Source organism: Aquila chrysaetos, chromosome 4, assembly GCF_900496995.4.
Source record: "Aquila chrysaetos chrysaetos chromosome 4, bAquChr1.4, whole genome shotgun sequence".
Taxonomy (NCBI): domain Eukaryota; kingdom Metazoa; phylum Chordata; class Aves; order Accipitriformes; family Accipitridae; genus Aquila; species Aquila chrysaetos.
The window spans coordinates 22,536,122-22,562,654 of record NC_044007.1 but is presented as its reverse complement, the minus strand read 5'-3'; the positions used below and the strand labels follow the sequence as shown (position 1 = coordinate 22,562,654).

Genomic DNA, 26,533 nt, shown 5'->3' with positions numbered 1-26,533 from the left:
GTACGTACAGACAGATCTGATTTTTTGTACAAGGTACTCTGTTATGTATCTCCCCAGAACTTGGGAAGTCCCTGCAGCACAGGATTGTTATGATGGGAAGACAGTATGCATTAGCTGGGTATGGGATGGGTGTAATTACCAATACCCTGGAACAGTGCTGTGGATGCTCATTAGCCTGCCTTTAAGATGTTGATTAGTACCTTTGGAATCACCTTGTAGTAGTTAGCGCCTAAGCTTCCAAAACTATTGTTTTCTTGTACCCCTGGCATCCTCATTATTGGCAGCATTTGAAATGTGTGAGAAGTCAATCCCGCTTTGCTAACTGCACATCGTATTGATAGGGACAGTTCAACTCAATTTAATGCATCGGTGTTTTGGAGGGAGTGAAGAACAAAGGTAGACTATACCCTATTAAGTCAGGACTTTCTGTTTTGCTGTCAGCGTCACTCATACCTTGCCTGTCCACTCTAACAGAGTGCTTGGTTTGTATCAGTCTTTTCCATTGGAAATGACTCATGCCCTGTAGCACAGATTTCCTTTCCCCCAGCCTTTGTGACATTGTCCAAAGTAAGTACCGCCCCAGCTGCAGAAACAACGAGAGAAGATGGGCTCCATCCGCAAAAACACTCACCGTCACTGCTACTGTTACTGTCACCCAAGAAGACAGGCTGCAGATTTATCAGGAGTGAAGGCGGCTGCTAAAAGTCCACAAGGAATGAAATATCCTTGATCATCCTTAGGAAAGTTTACTCTTTACAAGCATATTTCCTGTTTAGTTTACATTGTGCTTAATATCCAAGGCTAGGTGAGGTAACCTGTTGGGAAAGGAATACCATTAGCATAATCACTGTTTTATTAAAGCAACACTACGAAGACACAGTGTTGTCATTTACAGACAAATGAAAGACGAGATCCTTCTAGCATAAAGGAAATCAACATCTTCTTATGTGTGGGTGCCACAACCCACACAGCCATAATATTTTGAAGGACTGAAGTCTAAACAGGTCATACAGTGTTCAGGGAAGAAGATGAAATGTGTTCCAAATACCCAGTAAGGCAGTTAGCACATGGCAATGCATAAACCTTCTGGCTTTCTCAGTATGCTTCCTTCTCCAGTTTTCATTGCTGTTGTGCATTGCAGGGGGTGTTACAGTTTATAGGCTTTATGGAAAAAAAAAACAAGTTTTATAAAAGAAAGGTTTAAGATGACACAGCTGCATGAGATTGGAGCAGTGCTCAGAAAGCATTAACTCATCAAAGACTGGATTTTCTAACTAACTAGGAGATTACTGTAACACATCTATGTGTTCTTACTAAGCCTTTCTCACAAGTTTATGTGTTCAATTAAATGGTAGAGTTTTGACTTAGGAAACATTCGGTTTATAAACTGAAGTGTTTTCCCTGACTATTACTGTAAATTAATAAGAATAAACTATACCAATAATGCTGTTTTGTCTAGGGTTTTTTTTTGTTTGTTTCCAAAATGCATTTGAGAAAAAGACAAGAATTAGACTTTTCAATATGAAGTGTCACAATGGGATTTATTGGTGCCATCTACCGGCTATTTAGTCCTTTTCATATTTCACCAAATAATGAATAATGTGTTTTAAATGCAGAATAAAAGGAACATTACGAACCTTATAAATGAATCAGCCAACATCAAACTATGTAATTGGCAAATCTGTAACATTAAAATTACATTAAGTCAAACTTTGGTACAATGTTCCAACAGTGTAATTGAGTTATGAAGCTTTTAGATGTGCCAACAGGAGAAAACTCGAGCCAGCGTACAACTACTCATGTGCAGACTCCAAGCACTAAAGCCACACACACACATACCCCTCGTGTCTCAGAGGTAGGCTTCTTCCTGACAACTGCTGCCCATTTTAGATCCCTCCTCCCTAGTGCAGGAGCACGTGGGGCACTAATATGTCCCCACAGCGGGTAAATGTGGTCACATTGCTGTTTGCCTTTCCTGGAGGGGAGTCCCCACAAAAATTTGAAGGAGAAAAGGGTGCTTCAGTTCACAGTCCAGGCAAGCTGTCAACGTTTCTGCTGAGGATGGGTTTAAGCTAGTCGGATGGAGGGAGGGCAGACGATCTGTTCAACCACACCTGTCGCAGAGGCGGTAGGAGCCAGCAGAGCTTGGAAGGGAGTTGTCGTTGGCCACTGCTGAAAATCCCTCTGCTACATTTATCGAAAGGCATCTGAAGATGACCTAGGATTTAAACAAAGCTCTAAATCATTTACTTAAACTCTTTGTAGTAAAAATTGCTAAACTATAATCGTTTGAGGCGGTGCTGGAGAAAGGTCAGCAAATTAATATTGCATTAACTGAAATGTTAACAGTATCTCCAGTGCCAGGTGAGCAAAGTACTTACGTATCCGAGTAGCTGCATCCCTAATTGGCAATATATTTGAGCACATGCTTAAAATACTTAATGATACTTAAAGGTGCTTTGCTAGATACCAGTGAGAATGCTCACATTCCTCACTCTGGTTATTCAAGACCTTTATAGAGCCAGAAACAAATATATTTAGATCACGGCACTGAGAACCAACCTCTGGAATAACTTGCTTGGCAACTAGGTTGTGAGCAAAGAAAGTATATTAATAAGGTGATTGAAGAAAGGGTTTATCCTTCCTCTTCTCTGCCTTTTCCCATCATCTAACAAAAACATGAGAGTCTTTAAGTAAGGAAAACAATGTTATTTAGCCATATCTGTCTTTCAGAGATTTAATTTATGTATGAAAATGCATTCTGATGGAAGGAACTAAGCCACCGCTTTATATAGTGCCATATTTATACAGTGTGATGCTAGCGGAGCTTACAGCTAAGGCTGCTAAACTCCTCACAAAACCCTATTTTCAGGTGGTTGTTACTTTGACAAATTTCTGTCGTTTGGCTGAAATTTCCACACTTTGGATTTTTGTCTGGTTTTTTGAGCAAGATTTCTTATTAAGCTTTCATGAAAGTCCTGCGAGACATGCTGGTTTTCCCATATTAAAATTGTAACAGAAACTTGTCTAAGAATTTGTCAATCCCTACCTACTGGGAAGCAGAGACTTTTCACTTGGTATAGATGGTCCTAGAGAGTTCTGCTGCCGTTTCCATGAAAATGCCTATAGGCTTAATCAATGAAGCTAGAAAGGAAAGAGAATTCAGCAGAAATCTGCTGGAGTGTGAATCTGCACTGAACATGCCCCTGTCCCTGCAAGGTTTCAGCGTATCCAAGGAACTGATGGTGTTCCGGAGCAGAGAGCAACTCAGCAACTTTATCAAGGGCTGAGCAAGGACTTCCTTAGACTGGCTTCTGCAGACGCGGAGTGGGGAGACTGTTTCTCTTGCATGCCCCTGGTGCTCTCGCTGCCAGACCCACACAGTGTGTGGCCTCTCAAAGCTCATGAAAAGCAAAATGTACTACTTCTAGGGTGGGAAGGAGATACTGAGAGAGACTAGGACAGAAGCCAGCTGGAGGATGAGAACTGGAGCGATGACAAAGGGTAATGCAGATGAGTGTTTTCATACACTAGAGCACATTAACTTCCACAACCTGCAAACAACATTTCATTTAACATCACCTGTGAAACCTGCTGGGAAAATGTTAGTCACCTCCCGATTCAGTTGCTTGTTTGTACAGCAAATTTAATTCCATCTTTCAAGTGGCAGAGCTACATGGACCTGTGGCAGGTAGGTAGAATCCTCCTGATGACTCATACAGGTGCTAAAATGGTTTCACGCAAGGGAATCTGGAGTGGCTTTGTGCTTCTGTGGGGTGACACAGGAAATGATACACAAAAGATCCGCACGAAGGGAGAGTTTTCAGATGCTTGTGGTCCTCTGAACAACCATGTGCAGCTTCACATTCTCCACCATCCACAGTCGGATTCTCTGGGTAAACGTGCCTGACTCTGCAGGGACTACCTTGGGGCACACTAGCAGAAAGGCAGCACTGCCCGAATGTCCTCAAGCCATTTCTAAACCTGGTTTGCATGTCTCGGCATCTGGCGTTTCCTGTTCCAGTCCTGGAGCGCGGAGCGAGTTGCATGGCTGAACAGCAGCCCGATGAGACCTCGGGTGGTGCCGCGCAGAGAAATCGGGTCACCTCTGCCTAGCAACCTGCAGCATTTCTATAGTTAGGTCTCATTAGCTCAGGCCTGTGTTTGCGAAGACAGGCAAGCGCTACCGGACGCGTACTTGTCCGGCTCGCGTGGTCTCAGGCAGCAGCAGACGTGGGTGCCGCAGGACAGTTCACGCATCCTTGAGCCGGGTCTCTGGAAGAGAGCCCCAGCCTGAGCACCAGAGCCGCGGCGGCGGCGCCCCTCCTTCGCCTGAACCCTCACTTCCCTGCGTTCTCACCTCAGCATCCCTTTCCTTTGCAAATGCCTGAAATCGCTTCCCTTTCCTTCGTTAAACTCAGTCGTTCCACATCGACTTCCAGTACCCACCTCCTCCTCCTCCTCCTCCTCAGCCCCGGCCTCACCTCGCGGGGGCCCGCACCCCTCGCCTCACCAGGGTTCGGGCGTTTGGCAGGACGCTGGCGGCGAGGGCGCGGAGCCCGGGGCCGGGCCGCCCGCGGAGCCCTCGCACCTCCCGGCCGCGGCGCGGCTGGCGGCGACCCGGGCGCCGGTTTGGCAACGAGCCTGGGAATCGCTTCCACAGGCGGGACAGGTTCACTTCCCGACGCTCGGCAGCCCGTAAACCGCCGCGGTATAGCGTACTGCAGAGTTCACGCCGAGTGTTTTTGTCAAAACCTAAGTGCCGGGCGCGGCTTGGAAGGATTTTTCACGCCGCCCGCCTCTGTGCCAGGAGACCCCGGCCCGCGGGGCGGGGCGGGGCGGGGCGGGGCGGCCCGCACCTTCCCGCCCCGCCCCGCCCCCGCCCGCCAAGTATCGCGCGAGCGCCCCCCCGCCGCCAGACGCCACATCCTGTCGGTGGCGAGGGGCGGCCGCCGCCATCGCAGCCGCGGCGGGGAGGGGGCCGCTGGCCGGCCGGCCGGCCCGGGTGAGTGCGGCGGCGGAGAGCGAGAGCGGCGGCTCCTCCTCCTCGGAGCGGCGCCCCGGGGCGGCCGCCGCCGCCGGCGGGGGGGGGGGGGGGGGGGGTTGGAGCGTCTGGCGGGAGGCGGGTCCCGGTGAGGGGGCGGCGGAGGCGCAACCCGGGCGTGGCGGGGCTGCGGCGCCGGGGCTGCGCCCGGCGAGCCCCGGCTCCTGGGTCGACTTCTCGGCCGGCTCCCCGCCCGGCCCCGCGGGCGCCGCTTCCCAGGGCGGGGCTGGGAACGGAGCGCCGGCAACGGGGCGTTGGGAGCAGCGGTGGCTGCGGGGCCCGGGCGGGAGCGGTGGCCAGACACGCCGCCCCCCGTGGGCGAGGCGGCGCTCCCCGGGACGGGGCGCAACGGGAGCGCGGGCTGCGCCGTGCCGCGGCCCCTGCGGGGTACGTGGGGGCCGGGGGAGTGGCGGGCGCTGCCCGGCGGAGCGGGGCCGGGGGGGACGGTGCGGTGCGGTCCCGGCGGGAGCTGCCCTTTCTCCTGCGGGCTGGCGAGGAGGAGGCCGAGCTCGGCCTTCGGACGGGCGGTCGCGGTCGGGTTGTTCCTGCTGTGAATGACTCCCTCCTATCTTCTCCCGCTTCTGCAGCGTGCAGGCTGGAGGAGGAAGGGATTTGCTAAATTTGCAGTCAGGCAGGATGGGGAAGTACCTAAAGCAGCGGTGAGGAGTCCGATCGTCTGCCTCACTGCCTGCGTCCCTGCCTTGCACCCGAACCGGCAGAGGAAGATGGGTGTTTTTATCCTCGTGCAAAGCTGGTCTAACTACTGAGCAGACCTATGTGCTGAAGTTGGAGATCCTGACAAAATGGGAGTACTTGCGTTCTCTATGACCTGCAGTTTACTTCTGACTCTGGTGCGAGGACACAGTTTATTCACATGTGAGCCAATTACTATTTCCAGATGCTCAGGAATGCCTTACAATATGACTTTTTTCCCAAACATCATGGGACACTATGATCAGGACACGGCTGCTCTCCAAATGGAGGTAAGTTCTCCCACCCCAACTGTAGTATGTAAATATAAACACTGCAAAACAACCTTTTTTTGTCATTGAGAAATGGTTTGTGGTATCTGTTGCACTGAATGGCAAAGTAGATAATGTTTAGTGACTACATGTTTCTTTGACTCTTTTTGCAGTGCACTAGAGCTGCTTGATTGTTTAAGCACTGTGTAAGGGAGATACAGACACACACACCTTGGACCCTGTATTAGAGCAGAAGGGGCATGGATGTAGCACAGCAATGCGGCTATTTGGAGCTCTTTGGCAGAGCTGATCACATATAACCCAGGCACCTCATTGATACACAGAGCAATTCTTGAAATTCTCTGGGGACATAGCTTATGATATCCTGGCCCGCTTGAACTCAGGTAGTGCAAAAATAATGTTTAGAAGTTGCTCTGTTCCTCTCTTAGCTTATGTCTGCTAAGAAGAGGTACCTAAACTTATTCTTAGCCCTGTCGTCCATTGTGTTTTTTGCATTCAGTTGTCTTCTGACTGAAAAAGCAACTTTCCTTTTTTTTTTTTTTTTTTTTTTCTTTTTTAACTGAAAACAAACACTTTTCTTACTTGAACTGACTGTAACATATGGCTCCCTTGAGAATATGCCACCTTGTGGAAAGGCTATGCTGACAGCAATAGCTATAAAGGGCCAGAGCCTCTCTGGGTGAGAGGCTTGTAAAACAAGTTTTAAACCTGTTTTAATAATGGCTTTTCAGTGGTAAGAGGAGGGGGAACATCTTACCACAGGTCTTGAAAAGCTTACCATCTTGTGCTGTGCAGAGAGTGAAACAGAAGTGAGTTGAAAATTAAGAAGTTTCTGGTTTGGAAAAAAAAAATATAGGTGGTATTGGAGGTGGCTACTATTACTAAAATCTTATTTGCATATTCTTTACTGAGCTTGGAGGAGGAGCTATGTTCAGTTGCCAAAACATTTTTTTTTTTTTTTTTTTTTTTTTAGTGTTGCTTGGGATAGTCAGGATTCCCTGTTTGGCCTCTAGCTGCCAGCCTGGAAGGGCACAGACTTTGGTCTTGCATTGTGTTTGCCAGCCCATTGTAGATGTATGGGAAATTCTGGTATCAAATGTTGACACCTGTATGCAAGCAACTGAATTCACCTGCTGATCTCAGACAAATTGTGGGCTTTTAAATTGGAAGGCAGGCTATAGGCTTCAGTTGTAGACTCTGTGCAGTGCTGTCTCCAGTCATTGTTTGTCAGGAATGCTTGCTACAGTGTCTGCCACTTCATCTCATCAGGTATGCTGCTGGTTCTTACTTGGTGTGTCTTTAACTACAACTGTTGAGCCAGCTTTTGTCAGTATTCATGCCTTCCAGTCATGCTGCTGTTACAGCAGAGAGACCACAGAGTCATTTTTATTAGTTTGCTGTGACTGACTTTTCTGAACTGTCAGTAACTTGTGCCTAGTGCACGCCTTCTGTGTGGAGGGAGTTCCTTCTGGAAAGGGTTCATGGCTTACCTGTTCTCATGTAGCTACTTCATCATAAAACGGGTGTGGTAGTGAGAAGTTTTGTTGTTTTCTCTCTTTTTCCATCCTGTCTCCCTTATAACCACCTCTGGCTACTGCAGTGGTTGATCGCTACTCAGCCAACTGACTGGGTGGCTGTGTGGAACAACAGTGTCTATTAGGGTTTGATTTCCCTATCCTGTTTTAGCTGCTTCCTAGTGTCCTGTCATTGCCACTGTCTAGCCTCTAATTTGGTATACCTCACTACTCTAGTGTTGTGCAGACGTTTCTAAACTACCTAACGTGTATGTGTGCTGATTTGCCTGCCTTTATTTGTTATTTAGCAGTGCTGATTGACTCTTTGGTCAAACTGAATTTTTCAGACAGCTGCTTTACTGGTGAAAGGGTAAGCAAGTTTCCTCCCATTCTGTATGTAGCTTGTGTTGAATCTGTTGCTGACGGTTAGATTGGAGTTAATATGGTAAGCTTGTGGTGGTTCATAGCTGGGCCTTTTTTCTGAGGGAGACCAGTGTGTACCAATGTCACTCACACATTTAGATGTGATTCTACATGGTATTCAGTAATGGTACCAGTATAGTTTGTCCATGGTTGATTGCAACAGGAAATCTTCTCAGGATTGTCAAAGGGTTCTGCTTTTCAGGGGACTTGGTGTTGCAGACGGAGAGGAGGAGCTATTGACTTCGGGAATATTGTTTCATTTCACATTGCAGCCCTAAAGAGGCGGCGGGTAGGGAGGTGGAGGAGACTTCTGTTGTTTTAAGAGCTTGAATTTTTCTGTAATTGGTAGTCCAAACTTCGTTCATACCAAAGAAAGAATTTTAATAGTATGTTGGTTAAAACTTTCTTTTGATCCTCAGTAGGAATGCTTAAAGGCTGTGGTTTTTAATTCCATCTTGCTCTTCCCCCTCCCCTCCCCACAGCCTGTTCTCAAGACTGGGCATGGTCTTAGGATGTAAACACTGGGGTTTGAGATTGAGGCTTGTAATATTTTCCTCGCTTTATCTTAACTGACTTTGAGCAAGCTGCTTAATCATGCAATCCCAGGGCACATGGTGGAGCCTTCAAGAAATCCAAGTATTTTGTGCAGAAAGGGCCTTGATGTTAGTCCTGTTTTCTGCTCCTGTCCCCTCTGGAAACTTCTTTCCATGACATATTTGGAGTGTTTACTCCCAGAAAGAATCAAGATTTGTCAAGGATACAAGTCTCACCTGAAGGTGAAGTTCACTCTCCCAAACTGGTAACTCTTTCCTTTGTCCCACTCTCAAGGCTCTACAGGTGTGCTCTCCTGTGGGGTGTCTTGTATAGCCAGAAGAGCTGTGCTTTCCATGTGTGGGAGCACAAAGGCTTCTGTGCAGTTTCTCTACTCTCTGGAAAGGTGTTGAATTGGCATTTCTGGGATGGTGTCTTCATAGTAACTCTCTAGGAGAGGATGCTGTGGAGCCACTGTCTCAGGTCGTGGTTGTCCTTCAGGAAATCAGCTGATCCGTGGTCTTAAATTTCTGCCTCATGTATCAACTCTTCATAATGATGTGTTATAAACAAGAACACTGAACTGATTAGAGCAGGAAAAAAGACTTAACTCAATCTTATGGCCTCTGTTATGGGAGTTCTGGCTAGTGATGATAGTCCTTCTGGGATCTTATTTTCTAAAGTAGAAACTTCATGATTTCCAGTTGCTCTGTCCAACCCCCCCCCCCCCCCCCTTTATTTATTTATTATTCTAAGTTTTCAACTTGTGTATTGGGTTTGTGTGGCAAAGTTTTGGTAGTGATGGGGCTACAGGGGTGGCTTCTGTGAGAAGCTGCTGGAAGCTTCCCCCATGTCCGACAGAGTCAACGCCAGCCGGCTCCAAGATGGACCTGCTGCTGGCCAAGGCTGAGCCCATCAGTGACAGTGGTAGTGCCTCTGGGATAATGTATTTAAGAAGGGGAAAAAGTTGCTGCACAGCTGCAACTGCAGCTGGAGAGAGGAGTGAGAACATGTGAGGGAAACAACCCTGCAGACCCCAAGGTCAGTGAAGAAGGAGGGGGAGGAGGCGCTCCAGGCAACAGAGCAGAGATTCCCCTGTAGCCCTGGTGGAGACCATGGTGAGGCAGGCTGTACCCCTGCAGCCCATGGAGGTCCACAGTGGAGCAGGTTTTCTGGCAGGACTTGTGACCTTGGGGGGGACCCACGCTGGAGCAGTTTGTGAAGAACTGCAGCCTGTGGGAAGGACTCATGTTGGAGAAGTTCGTGGAGGACTGTCTCCCATGGGAGGGACTCCATGCTGGAGCAGGGGGGGAGTGTGAGGAGTCCTCCCTGTGAGGAGGAAGGAGTGGCAGAGACAGTGTATGATGAACTGACCCCAACCCCCATTCTCCATCCCCCTGCACTGCAGGGGAGGAGGAGGTAGAGAAATTGGGACCGAAGTTGTGCCTGGGAAGAAGAGAGGGGTGGGGGGAAGGTGTTTTAAGATTTGGTTTTATTTCTCATTATCCTACTCTGATTGGATTGGTAATAAATTAATTTTCCCCAAGTCGAGTCTGTTTTCCCCATGATGGTAATTGGCAAGTGATCTTCCCCTGTCCTTATCTTGACCCACAAGCTTTTTGTTAAATTTTTCTCTCCCCTGTCCAGTGGAGGGGGGAGTGATAGAGTGGCTTTGGTGGGCACCTGGCATCCAGCCAGGGTCAACCCACCACTTCTTGGCAGATTGAGTTTAGGCTACTTGAGTTTGACTTTGTATTTGGATTAGTTTTGTTTATACAACAAATGGTGATTTTTTAGGAAAGAAAAACCACATGGCTTTGTGCTGTAAAGTTTTGTGTTTTGTGTATGTTAGCTAAACAGCTGCATGATGGTGGAATCTAATTATTTGCAGATGCTTACCGTATCTGTATCTCAAAACAGTTTAACAGTAACACTACTCACGTTACTACTAGTTCAGACTAGAAGGCTGAAGATCTAGGGTTTGTCTAGTGAGGAAAATGGATGGACACTGGTTCATTACAGCTATAGTTAAATAGGTGTAACTCCCCCTCGTGGTCATCCACAAAACTAAGTCACTTCTAAAGTAGTTCCTACTGTAAGTATCCTGGGGTAGGTTGTCAACATGAGGCATTACTTATTCCAGCAAGTCAGAGAATATTACTGTGTCGTAACTTTTTGTTCATATCTCTTTATCTGTTCTGCTGCGGTTCTGGAATGTGTCCACCATAGACAAGCCCTTAAGACTTCCTGATCTGGGTAAGGTCTACGGCTCTGTAGAATTACAAAGGCAAAAGGATTGCCAGTGAGTTTTTAAAGCAGACTATACAAAACACTGGAAAATGTCCCACAGAGAACAATGAAGTACCTCAGAGAGACTGGAAAAATGATTCAGTAGTAAGTTTTCCGTTCACTTCTGAATTCATGACCATGTGCCAGAATATGTGTGTGTGTTTCTATGGAGTGTTCAGTCCAACTGGCTGCAGCAGTGGGAGAAATTGTATGAGAACTAAGGTTGGTTTAAACTAACAAAATGAGTTTGAAGTGGATTAAGAAGTACCTTCAAAAGCTTAATACTGAAGTTCTGTGAGTTAAAATTTTTAATGTAATCACTTAATTTGCTTCCACTAAACATAAATTTACAATTTATTCAATATGAAGATACTGCCAAAAACTGGAAACCTGGTGTCTGGCAAGCTTAAATCTGTGCACATATATGTGTGTATATACACACAGGGAGGAAGAAGCTGTCCACCTTCTGTAGGTTGGGAGTTTTGGGGAAATAAATGCTGTTTTGTGTAGAAAGTTGTTACGGGGATGTTCTGCAAAATAGCACAGGTGTGAATTTACTGAAACCTCTACAGACAGGTATCCTGCCTCTCTCCCTGTTACTCCATATGACTGCTGCTTGGTGTAATACGTGAACCACTAGTACTTAAAACTTGAAGCTTAAATCTCTCTGCTTTTAAATTTTTGGTAGCTCAGCTTCAATTGGGAAAACAATCAATATTCTCTGTCTGCCTGGAGTTCCATTTTTGTTCCTAATGCTGCCTCGGAGCCTAAGTTGGAGAAAGGGTGTGGACATTGACCCAATGGAACAAGCATGAGGAGCTCTTGAATTTGTATTTTGCTTGTAACATTTTTGCTGTTTCTTTACCATATATCACTGTTACTAATGGGTAGGGAAGGCTTGTGTAAAAAGTGGTAAATGTAGCATGCTGTAAATCGTATGTCAAACTAAGGTAACTTTTCTAGCTTATCAGAGGAAGGTGGTGGTCGCAAAAGATTTTGGTGGTGAAACAGCTAAACTGCTGCTTGTTAAATGAAAGTTGGCAAATGCCAAAGTATTTTTTTTATAGACACTTCATATGGATCAAGGGAAGTACAAAGCAGTACTACAGACTTCTGCGCTGGGTAAGTCTCTAGATGTATAGGATAGCTGGACACGAATAATTCTGGTTTGAGCATCACCATGTCGCTTGTAGAAAAGTATTGGTTAAGGGGTCAAAAACATATGAATTAGACATATCTGTGTCATTTTGTACAATACCATACAAATTTGGGAAGCGTATTTTCATTTTTGCACACTCTTGCTCTTAGGTGTTCCAAAGAAATGCAAGTCATCATTAGTTCTTAGAGTGTTTCTTACAGCAACACATTCATAAACCATCTTTGCTGATTCCTGTGGATACACTAAATTACAGCCACTAAAAAAGTGTTTGTTACCTGTAGTACTGAGGCCCTTTACCAAGTATGATTAGCTTGTGCAGATTGTCTGAAACCAAACAGGCAAATGTGTGTAATCCTATTATACTGGCTTTAAGCGTATCAGTCGCCTGCAAAATCTAATGCTGCTTTGTCAAAACAGCATTCCTTGTCCACTTGATAATTTGAATAGTACTCCCTTGCTCCTTGTTCTGAAAGGATGCTGCTTAGAATGCATGGGGGTCCAAAGTAATGCATGCTTGATGAAGAGAGGATATTTACCCTGTGGTGACTGGGGTTCATTGAGATGGTGCTGACAGTGTGATTCCCAGAGTCTCATCTTCATCCATGTTCAGAGGCTACATCTACACTAGCAAATAATTTGGTGTTACAGCAGTGGATCACTAGGTGAAGTTGTTAGCACACTTCTTACCTGTCCACTGCATGAGACTGAGAGGTTTTACTCTGGACTAGATTTAGGCCAGTCCTACTGTGCATGAGGTCTGAAGTTGGCCTACAGAAGGCTGTCTTCCAGATCTTTCTCAACAGCAGACCTTTCTGGGAAATACTGTGGTATCCTGTTGTTGGTCTCCTGCAGATTGCTCTCCCTTCCACAGTGCCCTTTCTAGTGTTCACGTGTAGCTGCAAGCCCTGGTGGTTTCTGAGTCTCATTGCGCAGCCCACATCTCAGACCCCTTCTTCTCCACACTCATATGCTAAGTGTGGTCACTGGCTAAACCAAGGCACTGTAAGTGTGGAGTGATGGGCTTAGTCCTGTGGCTGTAGCCTACTCCAGAAGGACACCTGTGAATGGAGTCATGCAAGGTTCCCTAAAGCTGTTTACATAGAGAAGGAAAATGTGGACAGAGCTACTGAGTTTGGAACTGCTTTGCCTTCATTGATAGGTGGCAGTTAGGGCTTGGGAGCTGAGCCCAGACTGATGGGAACACATCATCCTTGGAGCTGGGGAAAGCCAGCAGTGGGTACAAAGCTTTCAGGCATGGAAAGGTGCAATTTGAAGATCATCTCCATGTATTTAAGGAAGTGGCTGTTGCCCTGCGGAACCTCATGAACTTCACCTGGTCAGTAGCAAATCCGGTTAGGGAGGATAAGTCTGCTGAGGGTGATGAGGTGACCACGATTTCAAAGGTCATTCTTCGCATTATCTTCCTTTGAATAGTAGACAAGTGGACAAAATTGTGTATCATTGTGTACAGGTGGCCCACACTGTTTTCCCTCTGCTGTCCATGAGTTGTCAAACTGTGTGGGATCAAGCACCTCATTAACAGCTCACATCCAGTATATTTGGCCTGTGACAGCTCTGGCAACAGCAACTTGTCTTGTAGGCCTTGGTGAACCACCAAGGTATGTTTGTGGACATCTTTGCAAGGCTTATGATGCTTATGTCTTCTACAAATCTCATCTAAGAATGGAAGATGATTCTGATGCCTTTTTTCTGAAGAGAGCTTTGTGGTGTTTAGGTGCTTTCCTACATTTGTGAGAGATGCTGTTTGTCCACAGTGCTGCATGGGTCATGAGGCTGAATGGAGCCCAGGCCCTTGCTGCATGCAGGTGGAGGTGGAGTGCAAGTTTAGTTTCCCATTTGCAAGATGGATGTGATGTTCAGGATGACAACTCGGCTGCAGGATGTTATCTATGCCTTCATTGATAAAGGTCACAAAAAGCAAATGGTCCAGGAAATGACCACATGGGATAGGGGATGTGGTCAAATGTCAATGCTTTCTTTTCCAGTTTGACAATGTAATGATTAAATATGACAATTTCTAAAACTACTATTGTGTCATGTCTCTAGTTCTCTACTCCATTCCAAAGGAGGGGGTGGGAGTGTCTACACCACAAAGCTTGCTGCCTTTTTTTCCTCTATCTGTTTGCTGTTGATTCACCAGCCCTTTGGGGCAAACATGGTTGCTTTGCCTCCTGTTGCCTTTTTGGACCTTTTCTGTGTATTGTGTGCAGCTGTGATTGCTGCATCACAGTAGTAACTTGCTTGCCAGAGGAAAAGATGCATGTGTCTGCCCTCTTCTCCTGAACTACATAGTGGAGATTTGCTTGCTTTCCGCTTAGCTATTAAAAGAAGGGGAGGTGTGCAGGGGAGCATAACTTGCTATGATGTAGAGGCATAGGGGACAGGCCTGGATGATCAGTCTTTGCAGGACAGAAAGGATGTTCTCTTTCCAAAGATACCGGCTACTTTCCATCCCTGTAGTGAGAGAGATGAGAGCTTCCTGGGAGGGGGGTGGAAATCATGCATCTTCCCTGTGCTTAAACTTCTGGTGGATCAAGTTCTTTCAGAGAATAACCACATCCTTCCCAGTTTGGCCCATGCTGTATTCCCTAGAGGGCCTGCACAACCATATTTCTTCAGTCCCAGTAACTGCTGCCGCAAAGCACCTGGTGGTCAAACTCTCTACACATTTATCCTGTATACAAAAATTAAAAGCAGCTTTTCAGAAAGGGACTGTACCCATCCAGCCTCATGGTGACCTAGCAATACCTGTTTACCCAAACTCCATGTCTAAGCTCCATACTGCTTCACATGAGCTAATGCTCTTGCTAGGAAGGTATAAGGTGCACCATTTTAAGCAAAGCTTAAGAATCCAGCTGGGTGGGGGATCTTGCTGGGGAGTATGCCTGGAGCTACAAAGAAAATGTTACATGCTGCAAGTTAACATGGCCCACATGATAAGATGAAAGGGTAGAAGAAAAGGTGGCCTTGAGTGTTTAGAACAGGAGAAATAGGGAAGATAATCGGTGAGAAAGGCACCATGGCCAACAAAATGAACACTGTGGGCTAACAATAAGGAAACACTGGCTAATACAGGCATTCAGAACTGGGGAGACCAGGAGGGATCCCAGCAGCTACCTTGCTGTGTTGAGCATGCTGCCTGCCACCCTCCCTTGGGTGCTTAGGTGCTTGTGGATAGGGGTGAATAGCAGTTATTGGTAAGGATGGAGGTGTCTTTAGGATTGGGCTGACTTCTTATAAGCCTTTATTCATCTGCCCCACCACTTGCTGCTATCTATGGTCAACAGTTTGGCAGTTCTGGAGGGAAATGGAAGGTCTCCTGCAGAAATTGCCACCCCTGTCATATATCTAAAGCCTCCTGATCCTTTACCAGTTGGGTAGCAAGGTGGGCCAAGAGGTGCTCTGGTCATTTTCCATGTCCTTGGTGGGCCTGTCAGTGACGACTTACGCAGTGTTGTTTCTCTGTCTGCCTTCCCCAGTGCCACCTCAGCTGTAAGGTGCTGCAGCATCGTCTCAGGCTTGACCCCCCCAGGGTGTGTGCTGCCTTTTGCCTGCAGCAGTCTAGGAATGAGGTGCTGGGGGAAGGGGGAGAAGGAAGAGATGCTGTCGCATGTGCCTCTTGTATGGAGGTGCACACATCCTCCTCTTTATCAGAGGCATCTGCGAAGGAGAAGAAAAGCAAATGCGAGTTCTTGACTGCCTCTGAGGTTACAGTACAATAACATGGCCTGTGAGCTCCCTACAGCCCCCAGCTTCTCATGGGTGAAGGTTTCTGCAGTGTGATGGAGGTGCTGGAGATATACCTGTTTCTGTTTAGACTGGCTCCTGTGAGGGCTGGGTGAAAGCTCACACCAGGTTGTCCCATCAAGTAGTGATAAGTTACTTCTGTGCTACAGCAAGCAATGAACTGTTGGGAAACTGTCTCTCCTTTGACTCTAATCTCACTAGCAGGAGGAGGGAGGATGTTTAAGGTGTCAAGGATTTGGGTGGCGAATTTGGAGGGATGAAGGAGACACTGCGTGAGGCAGTGTGTGCAGAAAGAGGCTCCTGTAGTAACTTCATTAGCTTTAAGAGAGTCCTTTCTTATATTTGGCTATCTTGGATTTGGAGGAAGGAGGTTATCATAAAGTAATGGGGTAAAGGAATTAGCTTCTTTCCTTAACAGCTGCCTTATCAATCCTTTAGAATTTGGATTTTTTTTTTTAATATTATTTAAAAGCAAGTGGGTTTTCTTGCTTTCTTGCCTCTCAGGTTGGCCTTTGTCTCAGAATAAATAAAAATTAAGAGTAAATAAAAGTTAAAGGTAATTTGATTGATGCATACATATGTCTACAGAGCAAAAATCTAGCAACTCAGGTTATGATTGGTTTAGACATTTTATCTTCATAAAAATAAATATCTGAACAAAAATGCTACAGAAGAAATATACCTCTGTGGAAGATAAGAACTGTTTCCCACAAATGCTTAGGAATGAAGTACAAAATTTTTTTCAAAGAGAGATTTTATGTGTATCTTCTAAAAAATCTTAAGGACTGTTTTTCCTATTACAGTAATGATCTACTCTGAATAATAATGATAATTATTATTAATAATTATAATTTTCTATTTTCAGGCTATAGTGAAGATGATAGCTGTAGAAGTGAATTTAAAGCGGAAGGCCTGGTTTTCCATTTTGCATGCATACTGGTCTTCCCAGAAGCAGTGATTTGACAGAAAATTACTCTGGATCAAAATTTATGGCAGATGGTAGATGCTAACTATATAGAAAGTTGGCTACATAGTGAAAGCTTCCCAAACACAAACAAACAGAGGCTGCCATCCAGTTTTCCATTGTTCTTTTGAAATGTCTCTGGTTTGTGGCTCAGACTTTCAGGTCATTCGTTTCTAGTGCTGTGTCTGACTTGTGTTGGTCTGTGCTCCTGTGTTACTGAGAATTCATTCAGAAAATCCCGTTTACCTTGTCAACCCACGTGCATGACAGAAGCAACTTTTGCAGATTTTCTAGGGACTAAGCCAGTCTATTTGAAGTTCAGGAAAGCGTTTGATACTGTACACGAAAACTGTAAAATTACTAATTTCTGTAAACTTTCACTAATCCATTCACTTTGTTGTGATGTAAGAAACAACGTCAGTCAGGCATGCACAAGTCAGATGACTGGGTTGAAGCCCATGAAGTTGCAGTTATCTACCTCACCACCTGCAGTTCTTACCTCTGCCTTCTGATTTCAGTATTTCCAGTTGGTCATACCTTGGGACACTGACACACTGCTTGGCTGGCTGTGAGACAAGCTATGTCTCATTTTTATGAGACATAGGCAAGAAATCAATGGATGCGGTTACTTTTCATTTTGTTGGATTTGGGAGACTGAGAGTAGCAGTTAATTATTCCCTGTTAGCATGGGAATTAACTTCATAAATCAGAAGATTTTCCAACTTATGTACAGCATCTCTATCCCCATCTAACCAATAGCATGGCTACCCCAGGTCTGCGAAGAGTGGAAAACTTGATGCAGGCAACAGTGTGGCTCCTTGCAGAGCTTCCTCAGGTCTAATGGGGTCAGCTTTGAGCCAAAGGTGTTGTGCCATATAACTGTGTTCCTGGGTAGACTCGGAGCAGGATTGGCAGCCGTGTAGAAATGGCCCCTGGCTGGGCTGGTGTTGGTCTGTGCAGAGCTGGTTCAGATGCCTTTGCATCCACAGAACTGGCTTTCTTGCCTTCCTGATAACTCTGTAATGATAAAGGACATCGAATGTTCTGGTGTCCTCTTCGTATTAGCATGGCTTGGACTTAGAAAAGGGGAGTTAAGTCATTTGTGGAAAAGAGGACTGGTTGTCCCTTCCAGGCTGAGCTGGCACTGACAGGTAAATCTCTTAACTGTATCACCTTATTTAAAATACTTAAATACTCAGTGGAACAGGATCCCCGCTTTCTCTTCCATGAGCATACCAGTCACTAAGCTATTGACTTAGCTCTTTTTTTTTTCTTTTTTTAAGACTGCTTAAATTTTTATTTTATAGACTGGCAGAGAAAGTGTCTGAACATGGATCCCTGAGCATTCTGAGTAGTCTGTCACATAAACACTGCCTCAGAGCTTGGCGTTAGTTGCCTAACTTTTGGAGATCTGTGCTATTTGATTCCTGCTCCTCTTGAGCATTTTCTTCTGGCTGTGAGGTTATCTCACTTACTAAATACTGTGAATGTCTGTTCTCGGGTGCTTCTCTGCGTGGACATCAGATAGGGAAACTGCTGTGAGGACTTTGTGAAGTGCCTGGAAGTTAGGCATCTCAAGTTTCTGTTGCAATAGCCAGTCCCCTTTGTGGATCTGGCTCTTAATTGCTTTACTTGATGTCACAGAAGACTGACAGAAGATTGCCTGAGAAGATCAATCCTGCCATGACTGAGATTTTCCTGATTTAGTTTATGCGTGAAGTAGGCAAGGACAAAGGCATGGTGCAGGGTTACTACTCTGGTAACTTGGGAGGTGCTGTTTCGTTAATGTGCATCTCCACACTCACAAAGACGGGGGAAACATGAATCTGGTCTTTTTTTGGAACCAGAACAATAATGACTTCTGCTGGAATTCCCTTCAAATTAGGAGCTTTTTTATAGATAGCAGATATCAACAGTATTACTGGTAATCTTCTAAATTGTATTCTACACAAAAAGTTCAGTAGTAAATCCATTTACTCCTGTAATACATGGCAAATACATGAAGAATTTAAGATTATTTTGAGGTTCTTCTGCTACCACAGTCCAGATGTGATGAAGCTGTGTCTAGACTTTAGATGTTTGAGGGCCCACAGGGTACTTTCCTTCAGTTAACTTATATTTGTCTGTCTTTTATGCTCTGTATAGTATACATGGAGATAAAACCATATATAATTGAAAACTTTATATAAATAGTTGAGTTCTGTAATGCTTGGGAAAACTCTCTCATGTTTGTTTTGGACTGTAAATTGCAGAGGCTGGAATATCTATAATTTAGGTCAAGCTATAATTTAGCTTAGAACCACAAAATGCAGTGAATTTTGCTAATAAGCTATTTTGGAAAGTATTGGAATACTTGGACTTTAGTTTGCTTCAGAATAACTTCTTAGTGAGTTGTAATATTCCTTTGTTTCTAACCTTTGCTATAGTTAAAAAAATAGAGATACATGTATTTTTATTTTGCATTTAAAAATACTTAAAGGGGACATGGAACTAAGTTGCACTACAGAAAGAAATTCTGTAGGTGCTAGTTAATGTAAAACAGTCTGAAGCCCTTAGGAGTGAAAAGCAGAATAGCCTGCTTTAGCTTTCTGTGCATGTGTCTGTGTATATTGTCAATGGCAATGGCAAGTTTAGTGCCCGGTTGTGGTGTTGGAGTAGTGTTTTGGTGTTTGGGGGTTATTTTGGTGTTTTGACAGTGCATAAGTGCCTTGCTGCCCTACTGACCTTTGAAAACCTTCCCCCATGTGCCTTGTCCTTACCCTGGTTGGATTTCTGATTAATATTCCCATCAACTTTGAACAACTAGTATGAAGGTTCAGGCCTGAATATGTATATCGAGATATATTGCATGTGTAGGGGTGAATGATGGTGAAGAGTTTGCAGATATACTCGTGATTTTGTTGCAAATATATTGGACATTTAGATGATGAGTAATTCAGCTCACTGTTTGCACAGCCTGGGATCTGAACTGATGCCTGGCTAGTTTGGCTTGAGGCAGGTGTGATGAAGTTCTGGCCCACCGAGTCTGTACTGCACGGGCACCTGACTGCTTGCTGCTCAGTCCCTGGGCCACTGGTATTTACAGCACAGCATTTTTTAAGATACTGCGATCTGACCTTGCCTTCTAAGTGATGAAGTTTCAGGTGCTGACCAGTTGGCAGCTCCCATACCTGTACAGCTGTGGGAGGAGCAGACTGCTGGGAACAGTTCAGCTTATCAACTATTGCAGGTTAAGCTGTGCCCATGCTTTGTTCAGAGTCTTTTGAAAGTCCAAGGGCATGTGTTGCCTTTGCTGTTCATTTGAAGGACAAAGATGAAAGCTCGTATCTTTGCAAACTCCTTTCATTGCAGAACAGTGTTGTTTGGTCCACTTGCTTGTTTACTGCATTGCCCCCCCCCCCCCCCCGCCCCAAGCCCTGCTCCTCGAACTCCAGATTGTCCTTGAGTAGGAAACTTAAACTATTTTGTCTTTTAAACTACGGGGATAACCTACTTTCTACTCTGACAAAAGATTTCATTCTTATCTCTATAAACTGATCATGTTTAAAAAATGTTTGACAAGCTTTTAAATTAAACATGACTGCATTTGCCTTAATTATATTGTGAAACCTGCAGAAAGTAATGTTGCTTTGTTTAAAAGCAGCTTATTAAAATAAGTCAAATTCATGTGCTTTTGATGGTTTTCTTTTACCTCTGTCAAATTAGGGTGCACTAATGATGCATATTAAACTTATATATATTCATATCTAAAATATTTTATTCCTATCAGTGAATTTTAGTCCTGAAAAACTTTTGTTGTAGAGAAGTTACCCATGTAATTTTAACTGAGTTTAGAAAATATAGATTATGACTGATACTTGCTGCTGGACGCAATAGTCAATTATTACCCGCAGCTAAGATAGTGACATGGAGTATGTGGGCCCCCAAGTTAGTTCATACCATCTTCATTGGTAGTTTAAAGGTTGGTTGACATTGCACTATAACGTTCATGAGCTGCACCCACATTTCTGTTTTGCAGCTCTGCACTTAAGTAGCAACTTCTAGCAGATGTGTAGCAACAAGACACTGACATTTAAACTGCCTTAGAGTCCTGCAAAATAGTTTCTAAATCCTTACATACCAACTTAAAAGTGTGTTTATCTTGCCTTTGATCTAAAACCATCAATGTAACTTCCAATAGGAAGAACCTAGTCTTTTCTCAACCTTGCTTTGAATCTTAATCAAACTTGAAAATTTCATCCTTCATTTAGTTTTATGTGTTAAGACATTTATTTATCATGACTTAATTAATTGTGCATGAATTAAAAGTCAGACATTCTTGGCAGCTGATTCACTGTGGCCATCAGCAAATTACCACCCTTGCCAGCCCATCTAGGAATTTTATGAAGGCATTAATCTGTCTGGGTATGATGCTAATCTAATTCACATCCAGTCCAGAATAACTCTATTGAAACAATAATGTAGGATTAAATCAACCGTGCAATACTTATTTCACTGTTTTTAATTGAAACAAATTATCATTATAAAAGTGGCTAAAGATACTGTGAAGATTAATCGTTAGTATAGCTCTGTGAGTATTAAAAGTAATTACTGCCTGTTCTTTTGAGACCATTTATACGTACCATGGTTGATGGTGGCCGTATTTCCTAAGTATCACATATGAAAGTGTGTATATTGTGTTTAGTTTTTGAGGTCTACTTTAATTCTATAGTGACACTTACTGGACAGCAGTTGTGGTTTAAGTCTGGTACTGTAAATTATTAATCATTAATTGTTAATTATTAATCATAAAAGTGTCCTGCGAGGAGCAAGGGAGTTTGACTTAATGATGGGTCCCTTCCAACTTGAGATATTCTATGATTTTAATTATTAATCATTTAGGTGAGGTGTTATTTCCTGTAAAGCAGGTAAATATTTCATGAATAACAATGTGTATCTTTAATATAGGTAGGAATCAGGAGTACACAGTGTAGTATGATTGTAGAAATTCAGATTTAAGTCCGTGTTTGCTTCCAAGATTGAAATATGCAGTTATGTAAGTGACAAGGTTGTAATGTTGTTCCTTTAGGTCACAAGATTCGTATCATACCATGAAACAGGTACCATTGCTTAACATTGAGACAGTTGGTGTCTCTCATTGTTTAACTTAGTTAACCTCAGTGTTAACTAGATTAACTAAGCTAAATGTTTTAACTTGGTAGCTAGACCTCAGTGGTTAGGAGAGTAGGTTGTTACTGTCTTAAGTAACTGGCTCCAATGGCTGAACAAAGGCTTTGATCTTCTCTATATGTCAGCAGTTCAAGATATTTCCTGTCTCTTACAGTCAAGGTTTGCCATAGCTGATTGTAACAAATACATCAATGTTTGGATCCACTGTTTTCTATATTATTTAAATATTTCTGTGATATTAATAAGCAGGGTACAGGAGAACATTTTCACTTACATGTTTTGACATACATTACCAGTTATCATATATCCCAATGCTAGAGACATCTGATCTTCTCTGGTAATACTTTCTCTAGGGTAAAACTGAGATGAGGTAGGACAGAGCATCTGCACTGTCTGCCTGGAATAATGAGCTTGTTTCTGTTGTGTCTTGGACTTGTAAGCCTGCTAAGCACAAGACAGAGAAGCATGCTGAGCACGAGATTCACATACGGTTCTAGGTTGCAATTTACTTGTTGGTAAAGCATGTTTAAGAGCATGTTTGCACCTAGCCATTTATTCTGTACTCTGCACCATTTGTTTTCACTCGTCTCAGTTGTGCTACTGTTTGTAGGACCACGCCGTAACTGGATTTCCGAGATAGTTTGGCTTTGCTTCTGGAGAAAATATAACATAGACATACTTTGTAAAGAATCTAGGATTTACTAAGTAAGGTGTTGGTGTTTTGTTCAGTGCAGAGGATATTCCTCTCACTGACTAGTGGTGTTCTGCTCCCTTCAATTGTTCGACTGTATTCACAGTCCACAGTGGGTATGCGATTGCTTCACGGGGTTCAGTTCAGACCGCTTTGCACCGGTGGGTATGTGATAGCTTCACCGAGTTCAGTTCAGACCGTTTTGCACTGGGAGGTTTCTGTACAGGGCACATGCCCCTCTCATAGTCTGCACTGACAATGCAGTGGAAAGTTTGCGTCCCACAGTCCTCAGTTCTTCAATGCTGTTGCTTGAGGCAGTGCCTCTCCTCTTGTTACAGACTACATCATCTTTGGCTTTACAGTCGCTGTTAGTTTGTTGGGTGTTTTTTTGGTAGATTGTTAGTGTATTTTAGTTTGCCTCATATTTACTGGGCTTTGTTTCCCATTGGCAGGAAGATGAGAATTTCTATTTTAGGACTTACATTGGCTTTGTGAGGCTCCATTCTTGGTTTTAAGAGTCTGGTTTCACTTTATTTTTAGCACTACCATCACCAGATCTGCAGGTTTTTGTCCCTGTTCTTCATGTGACAGGGCAGTGGTTGCTAATGCTAGAAATGCCAAGTGCCTTGGTTTCCTGGAAGAGCCTATTTCGTGTGATTGTGCCACCTGCGGATCCTGAACTTACTGAAGTGGAGAGGACTGTGGTACTAGATTCTCAGTTTAGTCCCAGACTTGGATGCTCAAGACATCAGTGTGTGCATGTGTGCAGGTTACTCAACTAACCACTTGGGTAAAAGATGGTTGGTGGTTGAGACACCCATGGTCTAGATAACACAGCCTTGAAGCAACTGATTCTTAGTGTCAGCTTGTGATCTTGGCATTACACTTTTTGCTTACAGGCCTTGCAGCTGGAGGAGCAAATACTTTGGTTTTGGTAAGATTTTGCTTTTATGGTCCGTCAGGAAATGCAGACCTGTTATTTTCTATAATGAAACATTTCCAAATTGGCTAGCTGGAAGTGAAGCCCGCATTTAAAGATACCTAATTGTTAGCAGAGTTCCAGGCGCAATTCACTACCTCTTTTGCTATTCTTAAATGGTAAAAGTAGGCAGTTTCTGAAAATAAATCTGTATTTTACAGATCCCATTTGTGTGTGCTTGAGGCAAAGTTTTACATTTTACACAGTTTTTTTGGTTGAGAGAACTCATTGCCTGTAAAATCTATTGGAGTTTTTTGAAGGACTCGATACATTTGTTGAAAGGGGTGGTTCAGCCAGTATATTATACTTCAGTTTGACATGGTCATAACCTACGTTTTCTAAAGAAACTATGCTGGTGACCCAATGGGGACTTCCTTTTCCAGTGCTTGCCTAAAGAACAAGAAGAAAAGTAGAAATAAATAAATGTTATTTTACAATGAAGAGTATTAAATCATTAGCTGATAGTTTCGTCCTGTACCAAATAAATTACTAGAGTGGTTCTCCCAAGTCATCTGTACTGAAACATCTGATACACAGCTAATTCATAAATGACCTAGAAGAGGGATGGATAGTGAATTTGCTGAGAAACAAAATCAACTAGAGAGTTGCAAAAGGGTCTCATGATAGATGCAATTGGACAATAAAATGGTAGGAGAGATTTAGGGTTGGTAAATGCAGAGTAATGAATATGGGGAAAAATAAACCCCCACTATTCATACCAGTAGGTGGGCACAGTATTATATTAGTTACTGTCACTCAGAAAAGAGTCTTTGTTGTCACTGTGGAAATGTGAGGCAGTGTTCAAATGTAGTCAAGGCAAATAGAAGGCAAAGTGTATTATGACAGGAATAGAAATGAAAATTTAAAACATCATTATGCCAATGTATAAATATAGTATGTAAATGATAGCAGGATGGCAAAATGACATGGAAAACATAGAGTAATCTGTTAGCTGTTTGTCAAAACACAAACTAGGTTGCAAAACCAGGAGTTACAGTAAACAAATAAAATGCAGTATTTTCTCAGCAGTGCCTGATTAAATTACGCAATATAACTTACTGCTGTAGTATTTTACAAAGGGTATTAGTGTAAATGATTGAAAAAGGGATTAGATGTGTTCTAGGCAGAAAGGGGGTCTGTCGGTGTCTTTTTAACACAATGGTGGTGTTATAACCTGCAGCTGGCTTCCTAAACCATTGATTGTAGGAAACTGGGAGGGATGTCAGCTTACCATAGAATCATAGAATCATTTAGATTGGAAAAGACCTTTAAGATCATAGAGTCCAACCGTCATGCAACACCACCATGCCCACTAAACCATGTCCTGAAGTGCCACGTCTACACGTTTTTTGAACACCTCCAAGCTTGTCTTATTATACCCTCCCCTTGCTACCAGCCAGGGTGAGAATGGGGTGGCCAGCTCAATGCGCATTTGGTCTGACTCAGAAGGTCTTCTTGTGCTTTCAGAACATCAAACCTCCTGCTCTTAACTTGTGTTCATACTTTCAGGAGTCAAAAGGTAAATATTTTTAGCAAGCTGAAAGAAATATTGTAAGAACAGCTGCTTTTGCCAGCCAAGTCCTTGGATTTCTCCTCTGATTACATTACAGACTGAGCATAGCTTACTTCCTAAAATTTTGTATTTATCTGTTAAGGTAGTTTTGCATTTAAATAAAACATGTTCTTTAAACAACAGTATTTACCCAATGACAAAATGCTGTAGTAAAACTCTTGCAGACATTTACTATTTGCTTGTCATTATCTGCCTCTAATATGCAGTATTATTATGTAGTGATTCTTGTGATATTTTAGCTTTTAAGTATCTTCATATAACAGAAACTCTGTTAGAATGGTAAAGGTTGGTTTTATGTCCTGACTTTCTTCACTAGACATTGCTTTTTTTATATTCATTTTCTGTATCAGGGGAGCTAGCTTACAATATGTAGCCTTATTAGCTATGTTGGAAAATGCTGTTTAAAAATTGTTAGCTGCATTTCAAAATAGCTATTAAAATATCTCTGTATATAAAGTTGGTTTCATAGATATGAATGTTGTTTGTTTGGTTTGTTTTTTTTTTTTTAATTCTTTCTTTCTAGACAAAATACTGCTGTTTTACCTAAGTCTGCAAAAGTTCTTGACTGGCACCCCAAAGCTTGCTCTAGAAAATTAATTTTATTTTTTATCAACTGAGATGAACTGTGGGTGACAAAAAGGAAGAATTCATAACAATCAAGACAATTTCTACAAGAATTATTTTGAAAAGTAAACTCCATTTCTGTAGGAGTTGTATATGACTACCCAGGCTATTATCTTTATTTTATCCTAAGGGCCAAGAAGAACAGAGCTAACATACATTAACCATTGGAGCAAATAATATTTAATTGAAAAGGAAACAAGCATCATTATGCAAAGGGTATTTAATTCATTTAGGGTTAACTCCTGACTACTTTTTTCATCTGAAGCTGTGTAGCATTTAGGAAATATTCCAACTTATGGAACTGGAGCACATTATACCAGAGCTATACTTCTCTCCTTGTCATAAAATACTCGAGTCTCAGGTTCCTGCGAAGGCAGCTCCAGAGCAGACGTCCAGAGCGGGGATCAGACTTCTGTGCGCCTGCTGTAATGGCATCTGCAGATGCAGCACACAGCCGGAGTGCTCTGAAGGATCGTGCCAACATTTTTTTGGCTTTTCATAAAGCATTTCTATGTTATTCTTGCTCTGCCTTATCTTCTCCCTTCCCCCCCACCCCACACATTCCTACATTTATTATAAAGGTCCCTTGAGGATTTGTAGATATTCCCTTTTGAAGGAGAAAATATATTTATCAGTGTCTTTTCTTTTAAACTGCATGCTCAGTAGTAAGACTTGCTCTTTGGGTATGGATGTATATGTATATTAGAGATACTTAAAAGCTGACAGAAGTAAGGATGCTATTCTGGACTCAGAAGTTAATCCTTCCTTTACCAGTCATTTGTTGAATATTTGAGAGACATAGCTGTTAATGGCAAAGAGTTA

The 26,533-nt window shown here is 43.4% G+C and overlaps 1 protein-coding gene across 1 annotated transcript in view; it reads left to right on the top strand.

Moving 5' to 3' along the window:
• Positions 1–4,910: 4,910 nt before the first annotated feature.
• Positions 4,911–26,533, top strand: part of FZD6 (frizzled class receptor 6) — a 33,398-nt gene continuing 11,775 nt past the window's right edge. Inside the window, exons 1-2 of the mRNA XM_030012337.2 lie at positions 4,911–5,005; positions 5,632–6,027. Coding sequence (XP_029868197.1) covers positions 5,848–6,027 — 180 coding nt within the window. The 5' untranslated portion in view covers positions 4,911–5,005; positions 5,632–5,847. The remainder of the gene's footprint in view (positions 5,006–5,631; positions 6,028–26,533) is intronic.